We start from the raw sequence: 21,829 nt of genomic DNA on the forward strand, positions 1-21,829 counted from the left end.
GGAGTGGACCGATATTGTCCTGCACCTGACCTAGCACTTATGTAAATATTAGGATTTGCAAAGTTAGAGCAAAATCGGATTATCATTTCTCTTTCTGTGCAGCAAAATATTTTTTTTTTTTGAAAATTTCGAGCTTTTGAGGGGGAGATACCCGAAGGAGTGTACCGATATTGCCCATCTCCGAACTCGATCTAAGTTTGACAATAATATTACGATGTACCAAGTTTGGATCAAATCGGATACTTCCTTCGAGAGTTATCGTACGCACCAGACAGGCAGACAGGCAGATATATAGACAGACGGACATCTGCCCTGAAACGGATTTTATCCAAAGAGACCTAGAGTCTAGAAACGTTATTTCGATGAGGCACGTTTTGGACGTATTAAATGAGAAATACCCTCTCTAGCCATGTGACTTAGGGTATAATATCACGAAACTGATCTACAATTGTATACATTCGAAACCGCTATCGGTTTTGGTGTAGTCCCCATATAATGATAGTCCCCACATAACAGTTCAGGTAAATTTTAGGTCTTCTGAAAATTTTGATCATTTTTTTGGAACGGAATTAGTTCCAATTTGGTAACTTAGGTACCTCAATTCCCCATAAAAAAAATTTGTAATCGCTACACCTTTTCATTTAGCTCCCACATAATGGCAAGACCCAATTTATTTGGAAAGTTCTGAGCAAGGAAATAGCAATGATGCGATATTTGGGAAAAGGAATTCGGAAAATTCAATGAAAATCCGTTTACCCTTTCTTATAAATAGAAGAATGTTCCGCTCATTTTGAGGCATTATAAAACTCCTCCTGATTTTGGACATTTTAAGGTTGTCGCTTTCTTTTAAATCTTGTCTTGTTCATCTTTTCCTCCTTATTCTTCTTCCTTTTCATTCTGATTGTTAATATTTTCTTATTCATTTAGTTTACCATTCATACAGTTTGAAAAGCAGTGGATAACAAATTAACAAACGGTGTGTGACTTAGCTATGATTTAGTGAATACACAATCCATCCAACTCACAATAGTGAGTATTGCCATAATAAATAAACAATTGTGAATGAACAAATTAAATGACTACTATTGGAATGTAGTTCTTTAACTCATAAAACATTCAGTACAGAAATAATTTTGGAAATTTTGGAATTTAAAGATTTACATCATAATTTTCAATATTTAGAGGGTAACAATATCTTGCAAATGGTGAAATATTTGAGTGAATTGGGTTACAAAAAACTTAATTTTTCTAGAATTTAATTAACGATTCTTGAAGTTGTATTATAAAAATTCCGTCCCAAAGCAGGATATCATTTAAGATTTCGGCTTAATTATTATTTATTTCTCAACATCATGTATTTCCAAATTGCTCACAGTTTTTATACCCTCCACCATTATCATTATATTAACATTGTCATTCCGTTTGTAACTCCTTGAAATACTCATACAAGACCCAACAAAGTATTTTTATTCTTGATCAGCATAAAATTCTAAGTCGATTTAGCGATATCCTTCTGCCTGTCCGTCTATCCGTCTGTGGAAATCACTCTAGCTTCCGAACGAAATTAAGTACATTGATAAAATTTTACTCAAATGTATATTATGTCTGCAGGACTTTTGGTATTGAAAATGGGCCATGTAAGTCCACGTGTAGCCCCCATATAACGGTTCCTCCTGATATTCGGTGTTTGGATGATTGCAGCGATATTATTCACCGGCATTGTTTCATATTTGGCATTTGAAGTTCAAAATGGATACTACAGCCTAAGACAGAAAATTGCCTGTGCAGGTCCACGTCTTCGTATAGCCCCCATATAACGGTACCTCCCGATATTCGGTATTTTTATGATTTTAGCGTCGTTTTTCACCAGAACTGTTTCAAATTACGTATTTAGAGTTCGTAGTGGGAACTACAGTCTGTGACAGAAAATTGTCTGTGCAGGACCACGTCTTCGTATAGCCCCCATATAACGGTATCTCCCGATATTCGGTATTTCGATGATTTTAGCGACATTGTTCACCGGAAATGTTTCAAATTTGGTATTTGAAGTTCGAAATGGATACTACAGCGTAAGACAGAAAATTGTCTATGCAGGTCCAGGTCTTCGTATAGCAGGTACAGGTCTTCGTATAGCTCAAGTTTCGAATTTGAATATGGTAATGGCTTATGACAACAATGCCTATGTAGGTCATATCGTATAGGCTCCGATATAACGGCTATATTCGGTATTTTAAGATTTTAACAAAATTTTTAACGGATTTTATTTTTTTGAAAATTTCAAAAAATTTTTTCAAATGGTTGAGGGTATGCCTTTTAACTTGTTCTTTTTCAAATTAATAAACCTTTGAACTTACCTTTAATACTAAATATGAAAAAAAAAAACAAATGTTCAATTTAATTGGATTTTTTTCAAAAAACTTTTCTTTTTTGTTGTTGTAATTTATTTATTAATTGTAATAATGTTTCCTAAAAGATTATCTTTTATTATTGACACTACTTAATCAATTTATAATTAATTAAATTATTGCGATATGACAATAACCCAGCAAACAAAGTTAGAAAAAATCATGTAAATTTAAATATGTATATGTAAGTAAAATTAGTATATAAATATTGGAATAAATAAAAAATTCGAGACTTCTTCTACTTATATATAATATTAAGATATTTTTTATGGAAGGATGCCATTTGTAAGACCAAAGAAAAATAAAATGAGTTATGACAGAATAAAAACATTTTATAGGGTCAATGCCTTTGTAGACAAAATGTTTTGCATGAATAATACCATCTTATTACCTGACGCCTAATGTTATTAAAATCTTCAAAATATTTGAAATCAGAGGGTCTATATAATACTCTTTCAATCTCAGATATAAAATGAATGCAATCAGAACCTTAAATGTCATTTCATAGCTATAAAGTCAAAACATGTTAAAGGCTTGAATTCGGTCGGAATTAAACTTGAACCTGTGTTGAAGAACTCAATAACTAAAAAACACCTGTAATAGGCCGGTAGCATTTTGTGGTGGCCTTAATCTAACGGTGACCGATATTACAATTTTTGTTTTCTTCAGAATTGACGAACTTTATAAGAGATTATAGCCAATTTCATTAAAGAGCGAGATCAAAAGGTGTAAAATGACAGAAATCGGGCGGTTTGGTTTTATAAGGTCTAAACGAAAACATTGGTAGATTTCTAGATTTTTTTTTTTGGGGAAATATTTGGCTTTTATACCCTCTATCATTCGGAAGGAACTTGAAAAATTAGAAAAAAAAAAAAACGTTGAAAAATATCGATCAAATAAAAACCTTTATATAAGGACTATACGAAGACTTGGTACTGGATAGAAATTTTCTGTCATATTTCGAAATCGGAATCGGACAGGATTTCGAACTTCAAATACGAAATTCCAATCAATTCCGTTGAATAATGTCTCGAATATCATCAAAATACTGAATAAAGGGAGATACCGTTGTATGGGGGCTATACGAAGACGTGGACCTGCACAGACAATTTTCTGTCATAGGCTGTAGTACCCACTACGAACTTCAATTACGAAATTCGAAACAATCCGATGAGTAATGTCTCTAATATTATCAAAATACCGAATAAAGGGAGGTACCGTTGTATGGGGCTATACGAAGACGTAGACCTGCACAGACAGATTTTCTGTCATAGGTTTTAATACCCATTACGAACTTCAAATACGAAATTTTACACATTTCCAGTGAATAATGTTGCTGGAAATACCGAATATCTCGGAGTAGCGTTATATGGATGTTATACTAAAACGTAGACCTATATAGACAATTCACTTTCAGGAGGTAAAGTACTCAGAGAGAGAGAGAGAGCCCCTTGTATGGATTTTCGGACTACTCCATTCAAAAATATGGCTAAAGTCATCAAAATACCGAAAATCGGGGTGTACCGTTGTATGAGGGCTATACGATGTCGTGGACCTAAATGAAAAATCCCTTTAAGGGGGTAAAGTATTCACAGAGAACTTCTTGTGTAGAATTTCAGCCATTAAAAATGTGACTAAAATCATCAAAATACCGAATATCGGGAGGTATAGTTATATGGGGGCTATATGATATCGTAGACCTAAATAAAAAACCCTTCAGGGGATAATGTACTCACTGAGAACTCCTTGTGCAGAATTTTAGACAATTCGATTGAAAATTTGGTTAAAATCATCAAAAAAAAAAAAAAAAAAAAAAAAAAAAAACAATATCGGGGGTACTGTAATATGGGGGCCATTCGATATCCTGGACCGATATAGCCTATCCTCGAACTTGACCTGCCCGCACACAAAATACTGATCTGTGCAAAATGTTAGCTTCCTACCTTAATTTGTTTTGCAAACGGAATGATGATAAAAAAGTATGTCCCGCATCTGACCTCTCCGCACCACTCGGTGCCTTATTTGTGCCTTATTGTACCTTATGCACACTTAATGTTCGAGTTTTTTATTCGCATATACCCCCCCCCATCCTAATTTTAACATAAATAAAGGCTTATCTTGTCCCTTTACCCAAAGAGTGATGCTCAAAAATGTTGATGTTCAAGCTTTTATACAATTTTTGTATCATATTGTGATTTTTTAAATACCTTTTAGGTCTGAAGTACCGAAAATTCCTCTGTATCTTGTTCATCTTCAAAAGAAAGATCGTAATGAAAAATTCCCAAGTTCCAGCTCTTACCTGTCGCTTACTAACGTTTCTATACCAATTGGGACATTTTTTGTACATTACGTTCCTTATTAGTACGGATTTATAAAAATACCATCTTATCTGACCCATCTACACAAGGGGTAACCTACAAAAAAAAAAATTCAATGTTTTAGCTCTAGCTCAGTCGCTTACTAAGAGATCCGTACCATTGGTAGCTTCTTCTACTTTTCGTAATCTTTGAATAATCATTTACAAAAATCCCGTCTTTCTAGTTCTCATTGACAATTCAATTTCATTTGTGTGCTATTTTGTACTTTTTAGTACAACAAAGTCCCGCCTCGTATCTAACCAATAAACGAAAATAGTATCGGCATAAAAATTACGAAGCTTTGGCTTTTAAGGCCGATCAATAACCAGATTGTACAATTCTGTACCTTTTGTACACTTAAAGTACGAAGACCCGAAAATTCCGCCATAAAGTCCCTAAAATACCTTCGTTTTTCTCCCCTTCACAAAGAATGAATCTTATGAAAATTTTCAAAGTTCTAACTCTATGAAATCGATCACTAAAAATTGTGTACTTTTTAGTACCTTTCGTACCCATAAATTATGAATTACCCAAAATCATACGGCATTCGCCCCCATTATAAAAACAATGATCCTCAGAAAAAATTGCAAGGTTCTTCGCCGGTTAGATCACCAATAACAATTGTACCATTGCACAATTTTGCACCATTTAGTACATTTGGTACGTTCAAATCGAGAATTTCCTATGTCCATTTAATTTATTTCAAACACTCTACATTGTATTTTTTGTACGTCTTATTTGTGTTTTCTTTTTTCAAAAGTCCCTCCTCATCTGAAGTATACACCAAGACTCTCATAGAAAATTGCCGAGTTTCAGCTCTTAACGACCGACCAACAACGTTGCTATACGATTTTGTATCTCTCTGTACTATTTGTAAAATGCATTCTTCAAGAATTTCTAAAAATCGTTCTTAATACAAAAAAAAAAAAAAAAAAAAAAAAAAAAAAAAAAAAAAAATTAATAATAATAATAATAATAATAAATAAAAATAAATAAAATAAAAAATAAATAAAATAAATAAATAAAAAATATATAAATATTTTTTCTAAATTATTTTTCTTCTCTTAATGTTTGCTGGATTATTTGCATAAATCAATCGATTTGCCATTTTATTTTTGCCATAATATAAAATTATTAAATCTCGTTTGGTTGTTGTTTTTTTTTTCATTTTTCAATTTTATAATTTAGATTTATGTCTGTATCAATGTTTAATCATAACACATATTTTATGGTTGTAGTAGTCTTTTTGTTGTTTTCCATTTGTTTTCTTTTTCTTTTGTTAAATAGTTTATTACACTTAATTTTTAATGTAATGCTATGTGTAATTTCACACACATATATATGTATGTTTATATACATATATTTATATAAATATTTTATTTATGTATATATTTTATACAGTGATATGCTGAAATGAGGAGATTATTATTATAATTCCATTTGCCTTTTTTGGTAATATTTATATATGTATGTATGTATGTATGTGTAGTTATATACAAATAGTTATAGCTAGGCTTAATTAGTTGATTATTTTTCTGGAAAATTATTTACAATATTTATAGTTTGTGGGATAGGTTAGGTGGGGTATATATACAAGAGTGTTATGGGAAAAATTGATAAACGGTGTTAGCTGGCTTTAAATTTAAATGGCCGGCTAGAAAGGAGTTCTACAGACAAAGGGGCTATATATGGGGAACCTACAGAGGGAAGACCTCATATAGATCTTCTAAAGAAAGAGAAGTTTGAAAATTCCCCTTGAGGATGAAAATAATCCGATTTGGTGGCCAATGAGTAACTTCTTATTTCTATTGGATTACCTTTATTAAAATAATGGGTTAGTAATCCGATTTTTAATTGTTTTTTTTTTGCCTATCAACTGACCCACGCCTGACTTATCCAAAATCTCCCGTGGGGTAGTTGGTAGCAAAAAATTTCATTACAAATTGAATTACTAACCCATTACTTTAAAAAGAATTTGTCCATAGAAGTAAATAGTTATTCCTTGGCCACCAATAAATCGACAAATATGTAGTCACGTTGGCTTCTCATTTGGCTTCCATTTTTTTTAGAAAAGAAAGTTTTTGTGTATTAGAATTTTAATTAAATCAATTTTTACACCATTTTATTATTTGTGAGTTATACGCATGTATGGATGTATGTATTTATTATGTATAAATATATTTTACAGGAAGGCACATTCTTTACATATTTTTAATAAATTATTTTATTTATGTAAAATTGATTTTAATGTAGAATCAATATTATGTAAACAGAATTAATGCAAAATTGTTGAAATATAGAAATAATACAAATAATTTCAATATATTCAAATTTAAAATAAATTAAATAATCGTTCCTTAAAAAATATGGGAGAGTCCTAAAAAATCTGAAAATTATTTTTAAGGAAAAATTCAAAAAAACACATTTTTTTAATTAAACAAAAAAAATATATTTTTTTTAACAAAAAATCATAGTTTTTTATGTTGGAAAAAATTATTTTGTATTATTTATATTATATTTAAACCATTAAATTATTTTTAAGAAAAAAAATCCCAAAAAAAAAGGAATACATTTTTTAAATTAAAAAGAAAACGTAAGCAAAGGCTATGTGTAGTCGTGCGGATTGTATCGAAAAATCCTATTTTTATCATGTTTGGAAATCTTGAAATATCTTGAATTATTTATATTATATTTAAATTATTAAATAATTTTTAAGAAAAAAATCCTTAAAAATTATTTTTTTTCTAATTAAAAGTTATATTATTTAAATTATATTATTTTTATGAAAAACTCTTAATTTTTTCATGTTGGAAAAAATTATCTAAATTATACAATATATATTACATATAATATAATATATTATCTAAATTACATAAAATTATTTAAATTATATTTAAATTATTAAATTAATTAAAAAATAAAAAAAATATTTTTTTTAATAAAAAATATTAAAAATTGCAAATAATATATATTTTTTAATGTTGGAAAATATTTTTTAGATTATAATTAAATTATTAAATTAATTAAAAAAAAAAATATTTTTTTATTAAAAAAATTATATATATTATTAGAAATTAAAAATTGCTAATAATATATATTTTTTAATGTTGGAAAAAATCGATTATTAATGGAAGTACCAAGGAGCATATATATATATATTACTTGTGAGTGGCCGCCAATTCTGCACGATTTTGCTTTCGTTCTCCGAAACAGAGGCAGCAGTCATTCTTTAGTGGCTAAAGACGACACCCTAACTTCTTCTTCGTGAATCACAAATAATTTGTTCCAAAAAAAAAAAAAAAAAAAAAAAATATTATTGTTCCTTAAAAATTATATGTTTCTGAGAAATAGGAAAATATGAGAATAACATAACAAAAAGATGAAAATTATTAAAAAAAAAAATCAAACAAAAAAAAAAAAAATAATAATAATAATAATAATAATAATAATAATAATAATAATAATAATAATAATAATAATAATAATAATAATAATAATAATAATAATAATAATAATAATAATAATAATAATAATAATAATAATAATAATAATAATAATAATAATAATAATAATAATAATAATAATAATAATAATAATAATTTTAAAAAATATTGAAAATTCCTAAAAATATTTTTATCGAAAATTCGAACGTGGATATTACAAAGGAATTTTTTTTATCAATTTTACCAAATACTATTTTATATGAATAATTCAAAAAATTAGAATTTTCAAATAAAAATATATTAAAAAACTGAAAATATTTTTATAAAAAATTCCAAAAAACTATTCTTTTAGAAAATGGGAAAATATTCCAAAGTAGTTATTTAAGCAAGTAGCATATGACGTATGATGTCTGCCACAACGTATACGCAAAGGTGGACAAAGTGAAGCAAAGAAAAATAAAATTAGTTTTTTAAACCTTCTCTAAATAAAACTTCCTAAGAAAATAAAACTAAAAAAAACAAATCATATAATTATAACAAAGAAATTAAATTTTATTAATATAATATTTTTTTTCAAAGCGATTTTTAATCAAGATATGTAATTTAAAGCTAAGAAGGGGATGTTTATATATTTATAATTATCTTATATTGTTTTAAATTTCTTGGCAAACTAAAAATTAAAATTAAATGCATACGGGTTGCAAACATTTATCGTCTGACTTTTTTTTTTGCATTTTTCGTCATTTATGTTTACAGAAGTTTTTTTTTGTATAATATTTAAACAGAAATTATATATATTTTTTTACCTTTTTTATATATGTAGTTTTTTTATTATTATTGCAAAAAAAATATTTGCTATGGAATGTTGCAAAGTAAAAAAAAAAATAGAAATTAAATTAACAAGAAAAATAAGTTCAGTAAAAGTATTAATAAAAATAAAAGATATAAAATATGACTTAAACATTAAAAATATATTTTTTTGAAACAATTAACTTATAATAGCAAATGCTTTAGTTGGCTCATTTTCTTGATTTTTTTTTTTAATTTTTTGATTTTTTTTGTTTTCATTTTTATTTATTATTACATGGAGGAGGTTATCTAAATTGATATGTTATGAGTTGTTTATCTATATTTATATATATTTTCTATTATTTTTTTCTGTAAATCCATGGAAGTTGTGTCATTTATATTTTGTGTATTGGTTTTCAGTTTTTTTGTTGTTGTGGAGTTTTGGCAAGATTTGTGCTTATATTTTCAATATAGAAATTAAAAAAAAAATAGATATAACAATATATAAATAAAAATTTGATTTCTTTCACATAAAAAACAATAAAAATTTAAAAACAGAATTAATAAAATTTAAAAACAAAAAATTAATATTTGTATGTATTTTTTAATTTAATTTAATTTTTTTATGTTTTTTTGTATAAAAAATCTTTTTCAAATTTGTATTATTGTGTATAAATTTATACAATAATAAAAATAAAAAAAAATATTTTTTATACAATAAACAAAAAAAAAAAATAAATAAATAAAATAAAAAAACATTGAATTAAAAGTAAGAAATTAAAAAAATATAAAAAATAAAATTTGATGAAAATAATAAAAAAATTACATTTTTTTCACATAAAAAACCATAAAACATTTAAAAACAGAATTAATAAAGTTTAGAAATAAAAAATATATATTTGAATGTATGTTTTTAATTTAGTTATTTTAATATTATTTTTTGTATAAAAAATCTTTTTCAAATTTGTATTATTGTGTATAAATTAAAAAAATATTTTTTATACACAAAAAAAAAATAAAAATAAAAAAATTTAATTAAAAGTAAGAAATTAAAAAATATATATGCCTATATTAATTTTTTATATTTATCAATATATATCAAATGTTATTTTATTTTAAATATTTTTTCAAATTAAAAAAAATATTTAAAATTAAAAAAAATATTAAAAATAAAATTTAATGAAAATGATAAAAATTTGACAATTTTTTTCACATAGAAAACCATTAAACATTAAAAAACAGAATTAATAAAATTTAAAAATACAAAAATTAATATATGTATATATATATTATTTAATTTATTTTTTTTATTTTTATATGTTGTTGATATAAAACAATTTTTTAATTGTTTTTATTTTTGTGTTTATTTTAAACAATAATACAATTTAAAAAAAAATATTTTTATTTAATAAAAAAAACATTAAATTGAAAATAAGAAATTAACAAAATATATACCTATATTAATTCCTTATATTTATTTTTCATCAAATTTTATTTTATTTTAATTATTTTTTTACATTTTAAGTATTTTTTTATAATCGTTTTTTAAATTTTTATTACCATATATGTATATACACATATTAAAAAAATATTTTTTATATAATAAAAAAATAAAAAATTTAAGTAAAAATAAGAAATTAAAAAATATATATACCTTTATTAATTTCTTATGTTTAATTTTTATCAAATTTTATTTTAAATATATATTTTTTTAATTTTTAATGTTTTTTATATATTTTTCAAATTTCTATTGCAGTTTATGTACATACACATATTTTTTCCTCTTCAATATTTTATTTTTAATTTTTATTCTTTTTTATAAGATTTTTTTTTTGCATTTTTTGTCATATTTTTTTTTTCTATAATTTTTCTTACATTTACAGGTATGCTTAAAGGATATCACTAACCTCTTACACATAAAAATAAAAAAAATATTTTTTATTAATTTAATCTAATCAATTATTTACAATATTTTTTTTTGATTGACGATTTTGCAACAACAAAAATTAAAATTAAATTCAAAACAAAAAATCCTAATATTTTCTAAGCCATACATGCCTTTGTTTTTATTATATATAATAATTTTGGTTTTTCTCGGTTTGCCTTAATTTTAATTCCTTTTTATATAGTTGTTTTCAATATGTATATAAATATTTAATATTTACATAAAATTTATATACGTTTTGTGCTTTCGTAACTAAAGTCTTGTTGGCTAGAAACTATACATAAGGTTATACATAAGAAAAAAAAAATGAAAAAAAAAACAAAGAAATAAAATATGGAAATAAAAATGTGAAAAGAAAAATAAAAGTAAATTAAAAATAATTGAAATATTTAACGAAAATACAATTAAAAAATACTTAAAAAACACACAAAAAATTAAATAAAAATTTTTATTTAAAATAATTGAAGTTTGGCAGGATAAAATTAGTAAACAATATTTAATAATTTCTATTTTTTTAATATTCCAGAATATTAAAAATGTTGATAAACTGCTTTAGTATTTCGATTTATTTTCTCAACAGTTTGGAGACCTTTTTTGACTTTTTATAATAATTTAATTACAAAGTACAATGGGGCGTATGAGTATTGACAGCACGTATTTGCCTGAGGTTACGTTGACTTGAGATAAGACATTTTACGTTATCTGAGGAAGATATAAAGATTATTTGAAATATTATTTTAAAAATCCATATGAAGCCTAAAGAGGCTTCGAAATCCCTTAAAACAACCAACGTGGTAGTCTCATAAAGAGAGAGCATTAAAAATCTTAATAACATCCTTTAGAAATGCAACTAGTAGCCTTCTGCAAAATGTCACCAGAAATTCTTAAAAAGGCTTTGATGAAGAGACCTCTAAAATTTTTTAGCGGTAGCCTCATGAAAATGGCCCCAAAAATCCTTAAAAAATCTCAGTGTTTGCCTTACTAAGAGCACCTTAAAAATCCATGTAGATGGGCGGATGGATGGAAAATGGGCCTCAAAAATTGACTAAAAAGGTTAGGTCAATGAAGAAATTTACTTATATCGTATTTCTTTAGAACCTCTTGGCGTATGGCTGTTGTCGAAACGTATACGACTTTTGTTATAAAACTCTCTGCAATTTGAAGGGAATTTATCTGTATGAGTTCAAAATTCTAAAATAAGGTTCACGAAAGTCTTCTTGAGGGGGATTAAAAAAAAATACTTAAACAGATTTAAGTTATGAATTGAATTTAAACCAAAAATATTTATTTGGTACCTCTAGACGTATTGCTGTTGTCAAAAAGTATACGACCCATGCTACCACTTAAATATAATTTTAATTACATTAATCTGCGAGAATTTAGAATTCTGAAAATAAGCAGGGTAAGTCTTCTAAGAGTAGGCTTCAAAAGTGTTTATAAATTGAATTTATGTCTCGAAAATATATCGTATTTCTTTGGAACCTCTGGGCGTATGGCTGTTGTCAAAACGTATACGACCCAGTAAATCAAATGTCAGTTAAATTAAATTGTATTAATCTGGGAGAGTGCAGAACTCACATTTTTTATTGAAATCTCCTGAAAATTTGTTATCTTCATTGAAAATTTCAAAAATATTCTAAAATAGAAAATATATCGAAATATAATTAAGCAGTTTATATTAAAAAAAATAAAAGAAATAGGAAAGTAACTTTTTGATTTCTTAACAGTAAAATTTCAACACAAAATGAAAAAGTAACTTAAATTAAAGCCTAGTTTTTTTTCTAAAAAATAAAAAATTCAAACAAAAATTCATCTAAATATGAAAACTACAACTAGATATTATCAAAAAATTAATTTTTACTACGACTCACATTTCTTTTCTTCTTAATTTTCTTTTCTTTTTTACTTTACTTTTACTACAAAAGTCATTTGTGTCAATGTCTCTAGGTTTTTTCTTTTGTTAGTCAGTTTTCTTTTTCTATACACAGTCCTTTGTCTTTTTGTTTTGTGTTTTTTTCTTACGATTTCCTTTGAAAATATTGCACATAATTATGTTGTGTTTGTTGGTGTAGTTGTTGTTGTTGTTGCTGTCTGTAATGGATTCCATTCTTCCATTTTCTTGTCTTTAATTTTTGCTATTTCCATTGGCCATAGTTGTTGTTGCTGTTGTGCTGCATCATTAGTGAGGTTGGTATAAATTGGGTACCATTCCCAAAAAAGTAACCTCACAATTTCGATGGATCATAGTTCTCGAGACGCCACTGTTGTCGCAGCTGACCGCCATTGCACTCCTCCATGACGATTTTATCACGTTTCTCATTGATCGCCAGACATTTGTCGGAGGAGCCGTGGCGAATTTGTTTCGTTTCATTGTTAAATGTCCAGAACTGAAAGTAGGAGAGGGGAGGGAAAGAAGTAAAACTAATAATAAATTTGATACAAAAATTAATTAAAAAAAAAAAAAAATAATAAAAAATGCAGCATTAAATTCAAAAAATTTCTTAAATGCCTTACAAAATTCACGTTGTAGCCTCATAGGAATAAAAAAATCTTAAAAATCCTCACAGTAGTCTTATAGGAAAGGCTTTAAAAATCCACGTTTAAGCCTCATAAATAAGGATTTACAATCCGGTAGCTCCACAGAGGGGGGTTGGCTTAAAAAACTATCTAAAAAATCGACGGAAGCTTCAAACATTCCTTGAAAAAATTATGAAATATTAGAAAAAATTAGAAAAATTTATGAAAAATTAGAAAGGTCGTACCGTATGACCTCATAATGCAGGCTTTAACAATACCTTTGAAGGTCCATATTGTAGACTCATAGAAAAGACTTCCAAACTTCGTTAAAAACCCACGTTATAGCCGAATAAGGCATGTTGGGCCTATTAAGAAGGCTTCACCATTTAAAAAAAATCCACGTTAGGGCCTTCTAAAATGCCTTAATTGTCTCTGAAGAGAGGCTTCACAAAAGCTCTCAAAAATCCCGGTTGTAGCGTCAAAATAGAAACCTCAGAAATTCCCTTAAAAACCCACGTTGTAGGTCGAATAAAGGAGGCTTTTAAAATCCCTGTTTGAGTCTTTTAAGAGGTCTTCAAAATTCTATAAGAAAAATCCACATTTGGGGCTTCTAAAAATTCCTTAATAATCCTTGAAGAAAGGCTTCAAAAATTATTGAAAAAATCTCAGTTGGTGTTAATTCCCTTAAAACCCCACATTATATCCTCATTAGATGTGTTCCAAGAATTCCATTAAAAATCCCAGCTGAAGCCCATGAAATATGCAGCAAATATTACTTTAAAAATACCTGCTGACGCCTCATTTGGGAGGCTTGAAATTTTTCAAAAAAAAAAAAAAAAAAAAAAAATTAACTTCAACATTGTTTATTCAGAAGGAAGGCTTTAATTTTTGTTAAAAATTCGCTATATGGCCCCATAGGAGAGGACTCAAAAAACACTTTGAAGATCCATATTGTAGATTTATCGGAAAGTCTTCAAAAAATTCCTTCAAAGCCCGCATTGTAGCCTAATAAAGGAAGCTTTAAAAATCTATATCTAGCCCATTAAAAGGCTTACAAATTCATTAAGAAAAATTCAATTTAGGAGCTTCCTTGAAAAATTCTAAAGGGAGGCTCCAAGAATTCTTAAAAAAATTCCGCATGTAGCCTCTTAATATAAGCATCAAAAATTTCCTTAGAAACTCACGTTGGAGTCCAATAAAGGTGGATTTAAAAATCCATGTTTGAGCGATTTAAAACAGCTTCAAATTTAAAAAAAAATCCTCAACAGAGGCTTTGAAAATTTCTTAAAAATCCCTGAAGAAAGGTTTCAAAAATACTTGAAAAAATCTCAGGCTTTGGGCTTCGAAAATTCCTTAAAAAAATCTAAAGGGAGGCTCCAAGAATTCTTTAAAAAATTTCACATGTCGCCTCATAATTTAAGCTTCAAAAAAGGTCCTTAAAAACCCACATTGGAGTCCAATAAAGGAGGCTTTAAAAATCCATGTTTACGCCATTTAAAACAGCTTCAATTAAAAAAATCCACATCAGGGGCTTCGAAAATGTCGTAAAAATCCCCGTAGAAAGGTCCCAAAATTTTTTGATAAAATCTCAGTTGCAGCCTCTTATTTGAAGCTTCAGAAATCCCCCTAAAAACCCTAGATGTAGCCCAATAAAGGAGGCTATAGGTTTTTTTTGTTTAAACCTTTTAGGAGGCTTCGAAATTTCTTTAAAAAAAAAGTCTGAAGGGAGTCTCCAAAAATTCCTTTAAAATCCTAGTTGCAGCCTCAAAATAGAAGCTTCAAAAAAGCCCTTAAAGCCCACATTGTAGCCTAATTAGAGAGGCTTCAAAAATGCAATAAACTTCCATTAATGGAGGTTTAAAAAATTCCAGTAAAATCCATGGGGCTATTAGAGCGGCTTTAAAAATTCTATTAAAAATCCCATCTGACGCCTCATAAGCCTGACTTCAAAATTTCCCTAAAAATCCACGTTATAATATCTTTAAAAACTCATTTAAAAATCTGCATCGTGGCTTTATAAAAATTCCTTGGCTGCTCCTATAAATATACTTCATTTCAAAAATTCCTTTAAAAATTCCATCTGACGCCTCATGAGTGTGGCTTCAAAATTTCCCAGAAAATCCACGTTATAAAATCTTCAAAAACTCATTTTAAAATCCGTATCGCGGCTTTATAATAATTCCTTGGCTGCTCCTAGAAATATACTTCATTTCAAAAATTCCTTTTAAAAGTCCATCTGACGCCTCATAAGTGGGCTTCAAAATTTCCCAAAAAATCCACGTTATAAAATCTTCAGAAACTCATTTAAAAATCCGCATCGTGGGTTTATAAAAATTTCTTGGCTGCTCCTAGAAATATGCTTCATTTCACAAACTTTTATATTTCCAATCCCTGTAGGGTCTCTTCCAAGGAATTCCAAGCAATATCTTTATTCGCACAATCACATGGCAAATAATGCAACAAATTGTCTAGTTCTCCGCTTCACTCTCAGGACTTTCCACACAAAAATGTCTCTTTCTCTTAAAATGTCCATAATGAAGGCTTCAAAAATTCCTTTAAAAATCCCAGCTGCAGCCTCATAAAGGAGGCTACAAAATTTCAATAAAGATTCACGATTTAAAGTCTTTAGAAATTCATTAAAAAATCTGTATCGAGGCTTTAGAAAAATTTCTTGACTGCTCCTTGAAGTATGCTTCATTTTACCTACCTATATATTCCCCATCCCTGTAAGATATCTTCCCAAGAATTCCAAGCAATCGCTTAAATCGCACATTTCCATGAAAGATTTATTGCTACAAATTGCGTCGCTTTCCTCCGCTTCCCTCTCAAGTCCTTCCACAAAAAGAAAAGCGTCTGTTTATTTCTTAAAATGACCATAAAATTCCCTTTAAATCCTACTTTGTAGCCCGATTAGAAATCTAAAAATAAAAATTCCCCTAAAAATCCACGTTTTAAAGTCTTCAGAAACTCATTTAAAAATTTACATCGTGGCCTTAGAAAATTAGCTTTGCTGCTCCTAGAAGTATGCTTCATTTCACATACCTTTTTATTCCCCATCGCCGTAATGTCTCTTCCGATTCCAAATTCCAATTCCAAACAATCTCTTTAATCGCACATTTCCATGACAATTATTGCTACAAATTTCCTCATTTTTATCTCCTCCTACAAGTCCTTCCACACAGAGAAAAACGTTTCTCTCTTCCTTTCTCCGCACAACCCAAATAAACTAATAATCTAAGGCGACAGCCTTGAGGAAAAGTGTGTGTGTGTGTGCGTGTGTTTTTAATATTTCTAATCATAATTCATATGCAACAAAGATAAACGAACACTTATGAGTCTGTCGAGGAACTAAAAGTGTGGGAACAGCTATCTATCTATGTCCTTGGGGTAGCATTTACCCGCACAGATACACCCTCAAAAACGAATGAACGACGGAACAAATGTATGGGCGTTTGTGTTAAGGATCTTTGAGAGCGTTGTAGAGATTTACAAGAATATGTTTGTTCAAACGTCTATTGTATAATAGTCGACATTCATTATCCTTTTTTTTTTTTGTGTGTGTATTAACTTTTTGTCGTGTGGGCGCTTTGCTTTGGAGTTTTAGTTTTTTTCTGATCTGCTTTTAGTATTGTTGTGAGATGCAGTCTTGAGGATTAGGGAGAGTTGAGAATGAAAATCTGAATCAATAATTGATATTGGGATATAAGGAGGATGAAGTTTATACAAACGTTTGAGTTCTCTGAAGGCCACATGGGCGTATGATAACTGGTGTAAAGTATACACAAAGATTTCGAATATTTTTGTTTGATATTATGGTGTATAATTATTGTAAGAATTTGTGCGGAAAAATATCTTCATTGGAAGATCTAAATGGAGACCGGGTAAAGACATTGAAGTAATTGCTAATTATTCTCCAAAGTCCAGGTAGGCGTATGATTATTGTCGACAATTATACGACAAATTTCTCTACATTTGAGTGGTACACATGGTCGTATAATTTATGGCAGAAAGTATACGCAAACTGAGACTCTTAAAAGAAATTTAAATTCAGGATGATTGCTTGATTTTCTGAGGTCCAGGAGGACTCATGACTACTCGCAGTAGACTCATGACTATTTATACCAGTAACCATTGTAAATCTGGAAATTCTTAAGAAAAATCCACAATTTTAATAAAAGAAGTCCCATAAAAAATATGTTAAGAAAATTGTATAAGAAACACCACTATTATAAATCTGGATGCCCCTTGCAAAAGTCCCAGACTAAAGACTAGAAGCCATCTAAACAACTACGAATTCTTTTGAAAAAATCCACAATTATAGGTCTGGGAGTCTCTTAGAAAAATCCGCGAAAGTAGCTCTGGTATCCAATTAAAAATCTACGATAATTGCTTTTTATGTCCCATAGAAAATTTACAGATAACAGGTCTAAAAATTCATAAGAAGAAAAGGTAAGCTCTTGAAGTTCCTTAAAAACGTCCATTTTTATAGCTATGTAAGTTGGTCCATAGGAAATGCCACGATAATAGCTCTGGAAGTCCAATACTAAAGTCAGTTCAGTTCTGAAAATCCTAAAAAAGGTGAATCCAGTGATTGTAGCTAGAAAAGTCCTTGAAAAAATATTTTTAAAAATCCACGTTTGATGGTCTGTTGGTCCTTGAGAAAATATTTTGAAAAAAAAATTACGTTTGATTATATGTTGGTCCTTGGGAAAATTTTTTTAAAAATCCTTGAAAAAATATTTTTAAAAATCTACGTTCGTACGATTATCTGTTGGTCCTTAAAGAAACATTAAAAAAATCCTTGAAAAATATTTTTAAAAATCTACGTTTGATTATCTGTCGATCCTTGAAGAAACATTAAAAAATCCCTGAAAAAATATTTTTAAAAATCCACGTTTGATGGTCTTTTGGTCCTTGAGAAAATATTAAAAAACAAGTAAGCAAAGGCTACAGTCGAGCGGGGCCGACCGTTGAATACCCTACAACACTATAATAAATGATACAGTTAATATAGGCGAGATACTCGAAAGAATCCCACAAGATATTGTGACAAATAATAAAAGAAAACCATCAGGTTTCGTTCTCTAATTTTCGAATAATAGAAACTTGAACTAATTTGCTCATTTCCAATTTATAAGTAGATGTTGCACGTAAATGGTCTTCCTAGATCTGGAACCAATATTTCCCAAAGACCTATAATCTCTCAGAAGTGGCAAAAGATTAACATTTATTATTGTTTTTTGACTTAAACGCATCTATATGAGATACAGACATTTGACTATATTCTTCAACGAAACCAGCGTTAACGAAATAGTCAGAAGTGCGTCTTTCCTGTATTTGTGAATTCTCCAAAAAGTCACTGGAATGGACATTTTCGTATTTTGTCTAAAGAAGTTGTCAAACTCCTTCACACATTGAATATTTTTGGATGGCCATCCAATGGCTTTTGCAATGTCCGATAACCCTCATAATTACGACCTGCTGACAATTTTGCAGTTTTTTGGTCCATTTCAACCCCTAAATATATGGCGATCATCTCCAAAAAGAGTAGGCTTCTATTCTGACCCTCATCTTATCCCCATGCTAAATTTCGTAAGGATCGGGCCATAAATGCGATCTGTATATGATATCCTGATATCCTAACTACTTAGTTTTGTTAGCTGTAGAAATATTACCAAATGTTCAGCCGTTCTCGACATATAAGAGATTTTTCAAGCATATCTTCTTTGATAAATATATATATCGCACATATTTTGCTATATATCCGATTTGTTGAATGTTAACATCAATGCAAAGGTCAGAAGTAACCTTGTCATGGCTTCGTGATTTCGCCGGGATTTAAAATATTCGCGGTTTAATGAAAAATTTTGAATTTTTTCAACAAAAAAGATATGGTCTATTTTACCCGCTAAATATTATCCGATGACCACCCAAATGGGTTGGCTTCTTGCCAGCCCTAAACTCTAGCTACGTGCGAAATTCCGCGTCGATTGGTCTATAATTGCCAAATCATCACCAAAAGAAATAGGCTTCTATTCTGACCCTAGCCCCACCTCCATTTTAAATTTCGTGAAGATCGGACCATAATTGCGACCTGTAGAGTGATTACAAATTAACATGGACAGACGGACAGACGGACAGACGGACGGACGGACATACATAGCTAGATCGACTCAGCTAGGCGAGATAGGAAGATCCATATATACTTTCCTATGTGGGAAATCAATATTTCGTGGTGTTACATAATTTTTGGCCCAATCAAACTTATAATACCTCCAACACATAGTGTTGTAGGGTATAAAAATACGTTTGATTTTATGTTGGTCCTTGAAGAAACATTAAAAAAATAACTGAAAAAATATTTTTAAAAAATCCAAGTTTCATGCCTTGATTATCCTTGGAGAAATAATTTAAAAAAATCCTTAAAAAAATATTTTATAAAATCCACGTTTCATGCCTAGAATATGAAAAATTTTAACAAAATCCGTGAAAAAAATTTAAAAAATCCACGTTTCATGCCTTATTTGTTCTTGTAGATATATTTATAAAAAATTGGAAAAAAAATATTTTTAAATAGTCCACGTTTCTTTCCTTGTTTATCCTTGAAGAAATATTTTTAAAAAATCCTTCAAAAATATTCTCCAAAAATCCTTGTTTCTGTTGGTCCTTAAAAAAGTTCTCTAAAAAATCTTCGTTGCTATTGACTCTTTAAAAAAAATTCTCTAAAAAATCCTCGTTACTGTTGATCCTTGAAAAAATAATCTCTAAAGCATACACGTTTCTGTTGGTCCTTGAAAAATTTTTCTCTAAAACATAGACGTTTCTGTTGGTCCTTGAAAAAATTTTCTCTAAAACATAGACGTTTCTGTTGGTCCTTAAAAAAAGTTCTCTAAAAAATCTTCGTTGCTGTTGACTCTTTAAAAAAAATTCTCTAAAAAATCCTCGTTACTGTTGATCCTTGAAAAAATAATCTCTAAAGAATACACGTTTCTGTTGGTCCTTGAAAAATTTTTCTCTAAAACATAGACGTTTCTGTTGGTCCTTGACAAAATATTCTCTAAAAAATCCTTGTTCTATTGGTCCTTGAAAAAAATATTCTCTAAAACATCCACGTTTCTGTTGGTCCTCGATAAAATATCTTTTAAAAATCCTTGAAAAAATATTCTCTAAAAAATCCTCGCTTCTCTTGGTCTGTGAAAAAAAAATCCTTTTCAAAATCCACCTTTCTGTTGGTCCTTGAAAAGAATATAATATAAAAATCCACGTTTTTGGTCCTTGAAAAAATATCCTTTAAAGAAATCCCCGTTTCTGTTAGTCCATGAGAAAATATTCTTTAAAAACTCCTCGTTTCTGTTGGTCCTTGAAATAATATTTTCTAAATAATCCTCGTTGCTGTTCTCTAAAAACATCCACGTTTCTGTTGGTCCTTGAAAAAATATCCTTAAAAAAAATCCACGCTTTTGTTGGTCTTTGAAAAAATATTCTCTAAAACATCCACATTTTTGTTGGTCCTTGAAAAGATATTCTCTAGGAAATCCTTGTTTCTGCTGGTTCTTGAAAAAATATTTAAAAAAAATCAATGCTCCTGTTGCTCCTTGAAAAAATATATGTTTAAAAATCCTCGTTTCTGTTGGTCCTTGAAAACATATTTTCTAAAACATCCTCGATTCTGTTGGTCCTTGGAAAAATATTCTATAAAACATCCTCGCTTCTGTTGGTCCTTGAAAAAATATTCTCTAAAAAATTCTCATTCCTGTTGGTTCTTAAAAAAATATTATCTAAGAAGTCCACGTTTCTGCTGGTTCTTGAAAAAAATATCCTTTAAAGATCCCCATTTCGGCTTGTCTTTGAAAAATATCCTTTAAAAACTCCCCGTTTCTGTTGGCCTTTGAAAAAATATTCTTTAAAAAATCGAAGTTTCTGTTGGTCCGTGAAAAAATATCCTTTAAGAAATCCTCGTTTCTGTTGGTCCTTGAAAAAATATTCTCTAAAAAATCCTCGTTTCTGTAGGTCCCTGTAAAAATATTATCTAAAAAATCCTAGTTTCTGTTAGTCCTTGAAAAAATATTCTCTAAAACATCCACGTTTCTGTTGGTCCTTGAAAAGTATCCTTTAAAAAATCAACGTTACTGTTGGTTCTTGAAATAATATCCTTTAAAAAATCGACGTTTCTGTTGGTCCTTGAAAAATATTCTTTAAAAAATCCACGTTTCTATTAGTCCTTAAAAAATTTAAAAACCCACGTTCTTGAAAAAATATCCTTTAAAAAATCCTCGTTTCTGTTGGTCCTTGAAAAAACATCCTTTAAAAAATCCTCGTTTCTGTTGGTCCTTGAAAAAATATCCTTTAAAAAATCCACTTTTCTGTTGGTCC

At 28.6% G+C, this 21,829-nt stretch overlaps 1 protein-coding gene across 2 annotated transcripts in view; it reads right to left on the reverse strand.

Annotated features, from left to right (window-relative positions):
- Positions 1-12,669: 12,669 nt before the first annotated feature.
- Positions 12,670-21,829, reverse strand: part of LOC101892488 (putative polypeptide N-acetylgalactosaminyltransferase 9) — a 290,344-nt gene continuing 281,184 nt past the window's right edge. The window contains exon 13 of one of the 2 annotated variants that reach the window (XM_059126100.1): positions 12,670-13,326. In XM_059126100.1, the coding sequence (XP_058982083.1) occupies positions 13,165-13,326 (162 nt within the window). In that variant the 3' untranslated portion in view covers positions 12,670-13,164. The remainder of the gene's footprint in view (positions 13,327-21,829) is intronic. The other variant, XM_059126099.1, reaches the window with a different exon arrangement.

The sequence above is a fragment of the Musca domestica genome, unplaced genomic scaffold (genome assembly GCF_030504385.1).
Source record: "Musca domestica strain aabys unplaced genomic scaffold, Musca_domestica.polishedcontigs.V.1.1 37, whole genome shotgun sequence".
Classification (NCBI taxonomy): Eukaryota; Metazoa; Arthropoda; class Insecta; order Diptera; family Muscidae; genus Musca; species Musca domestica.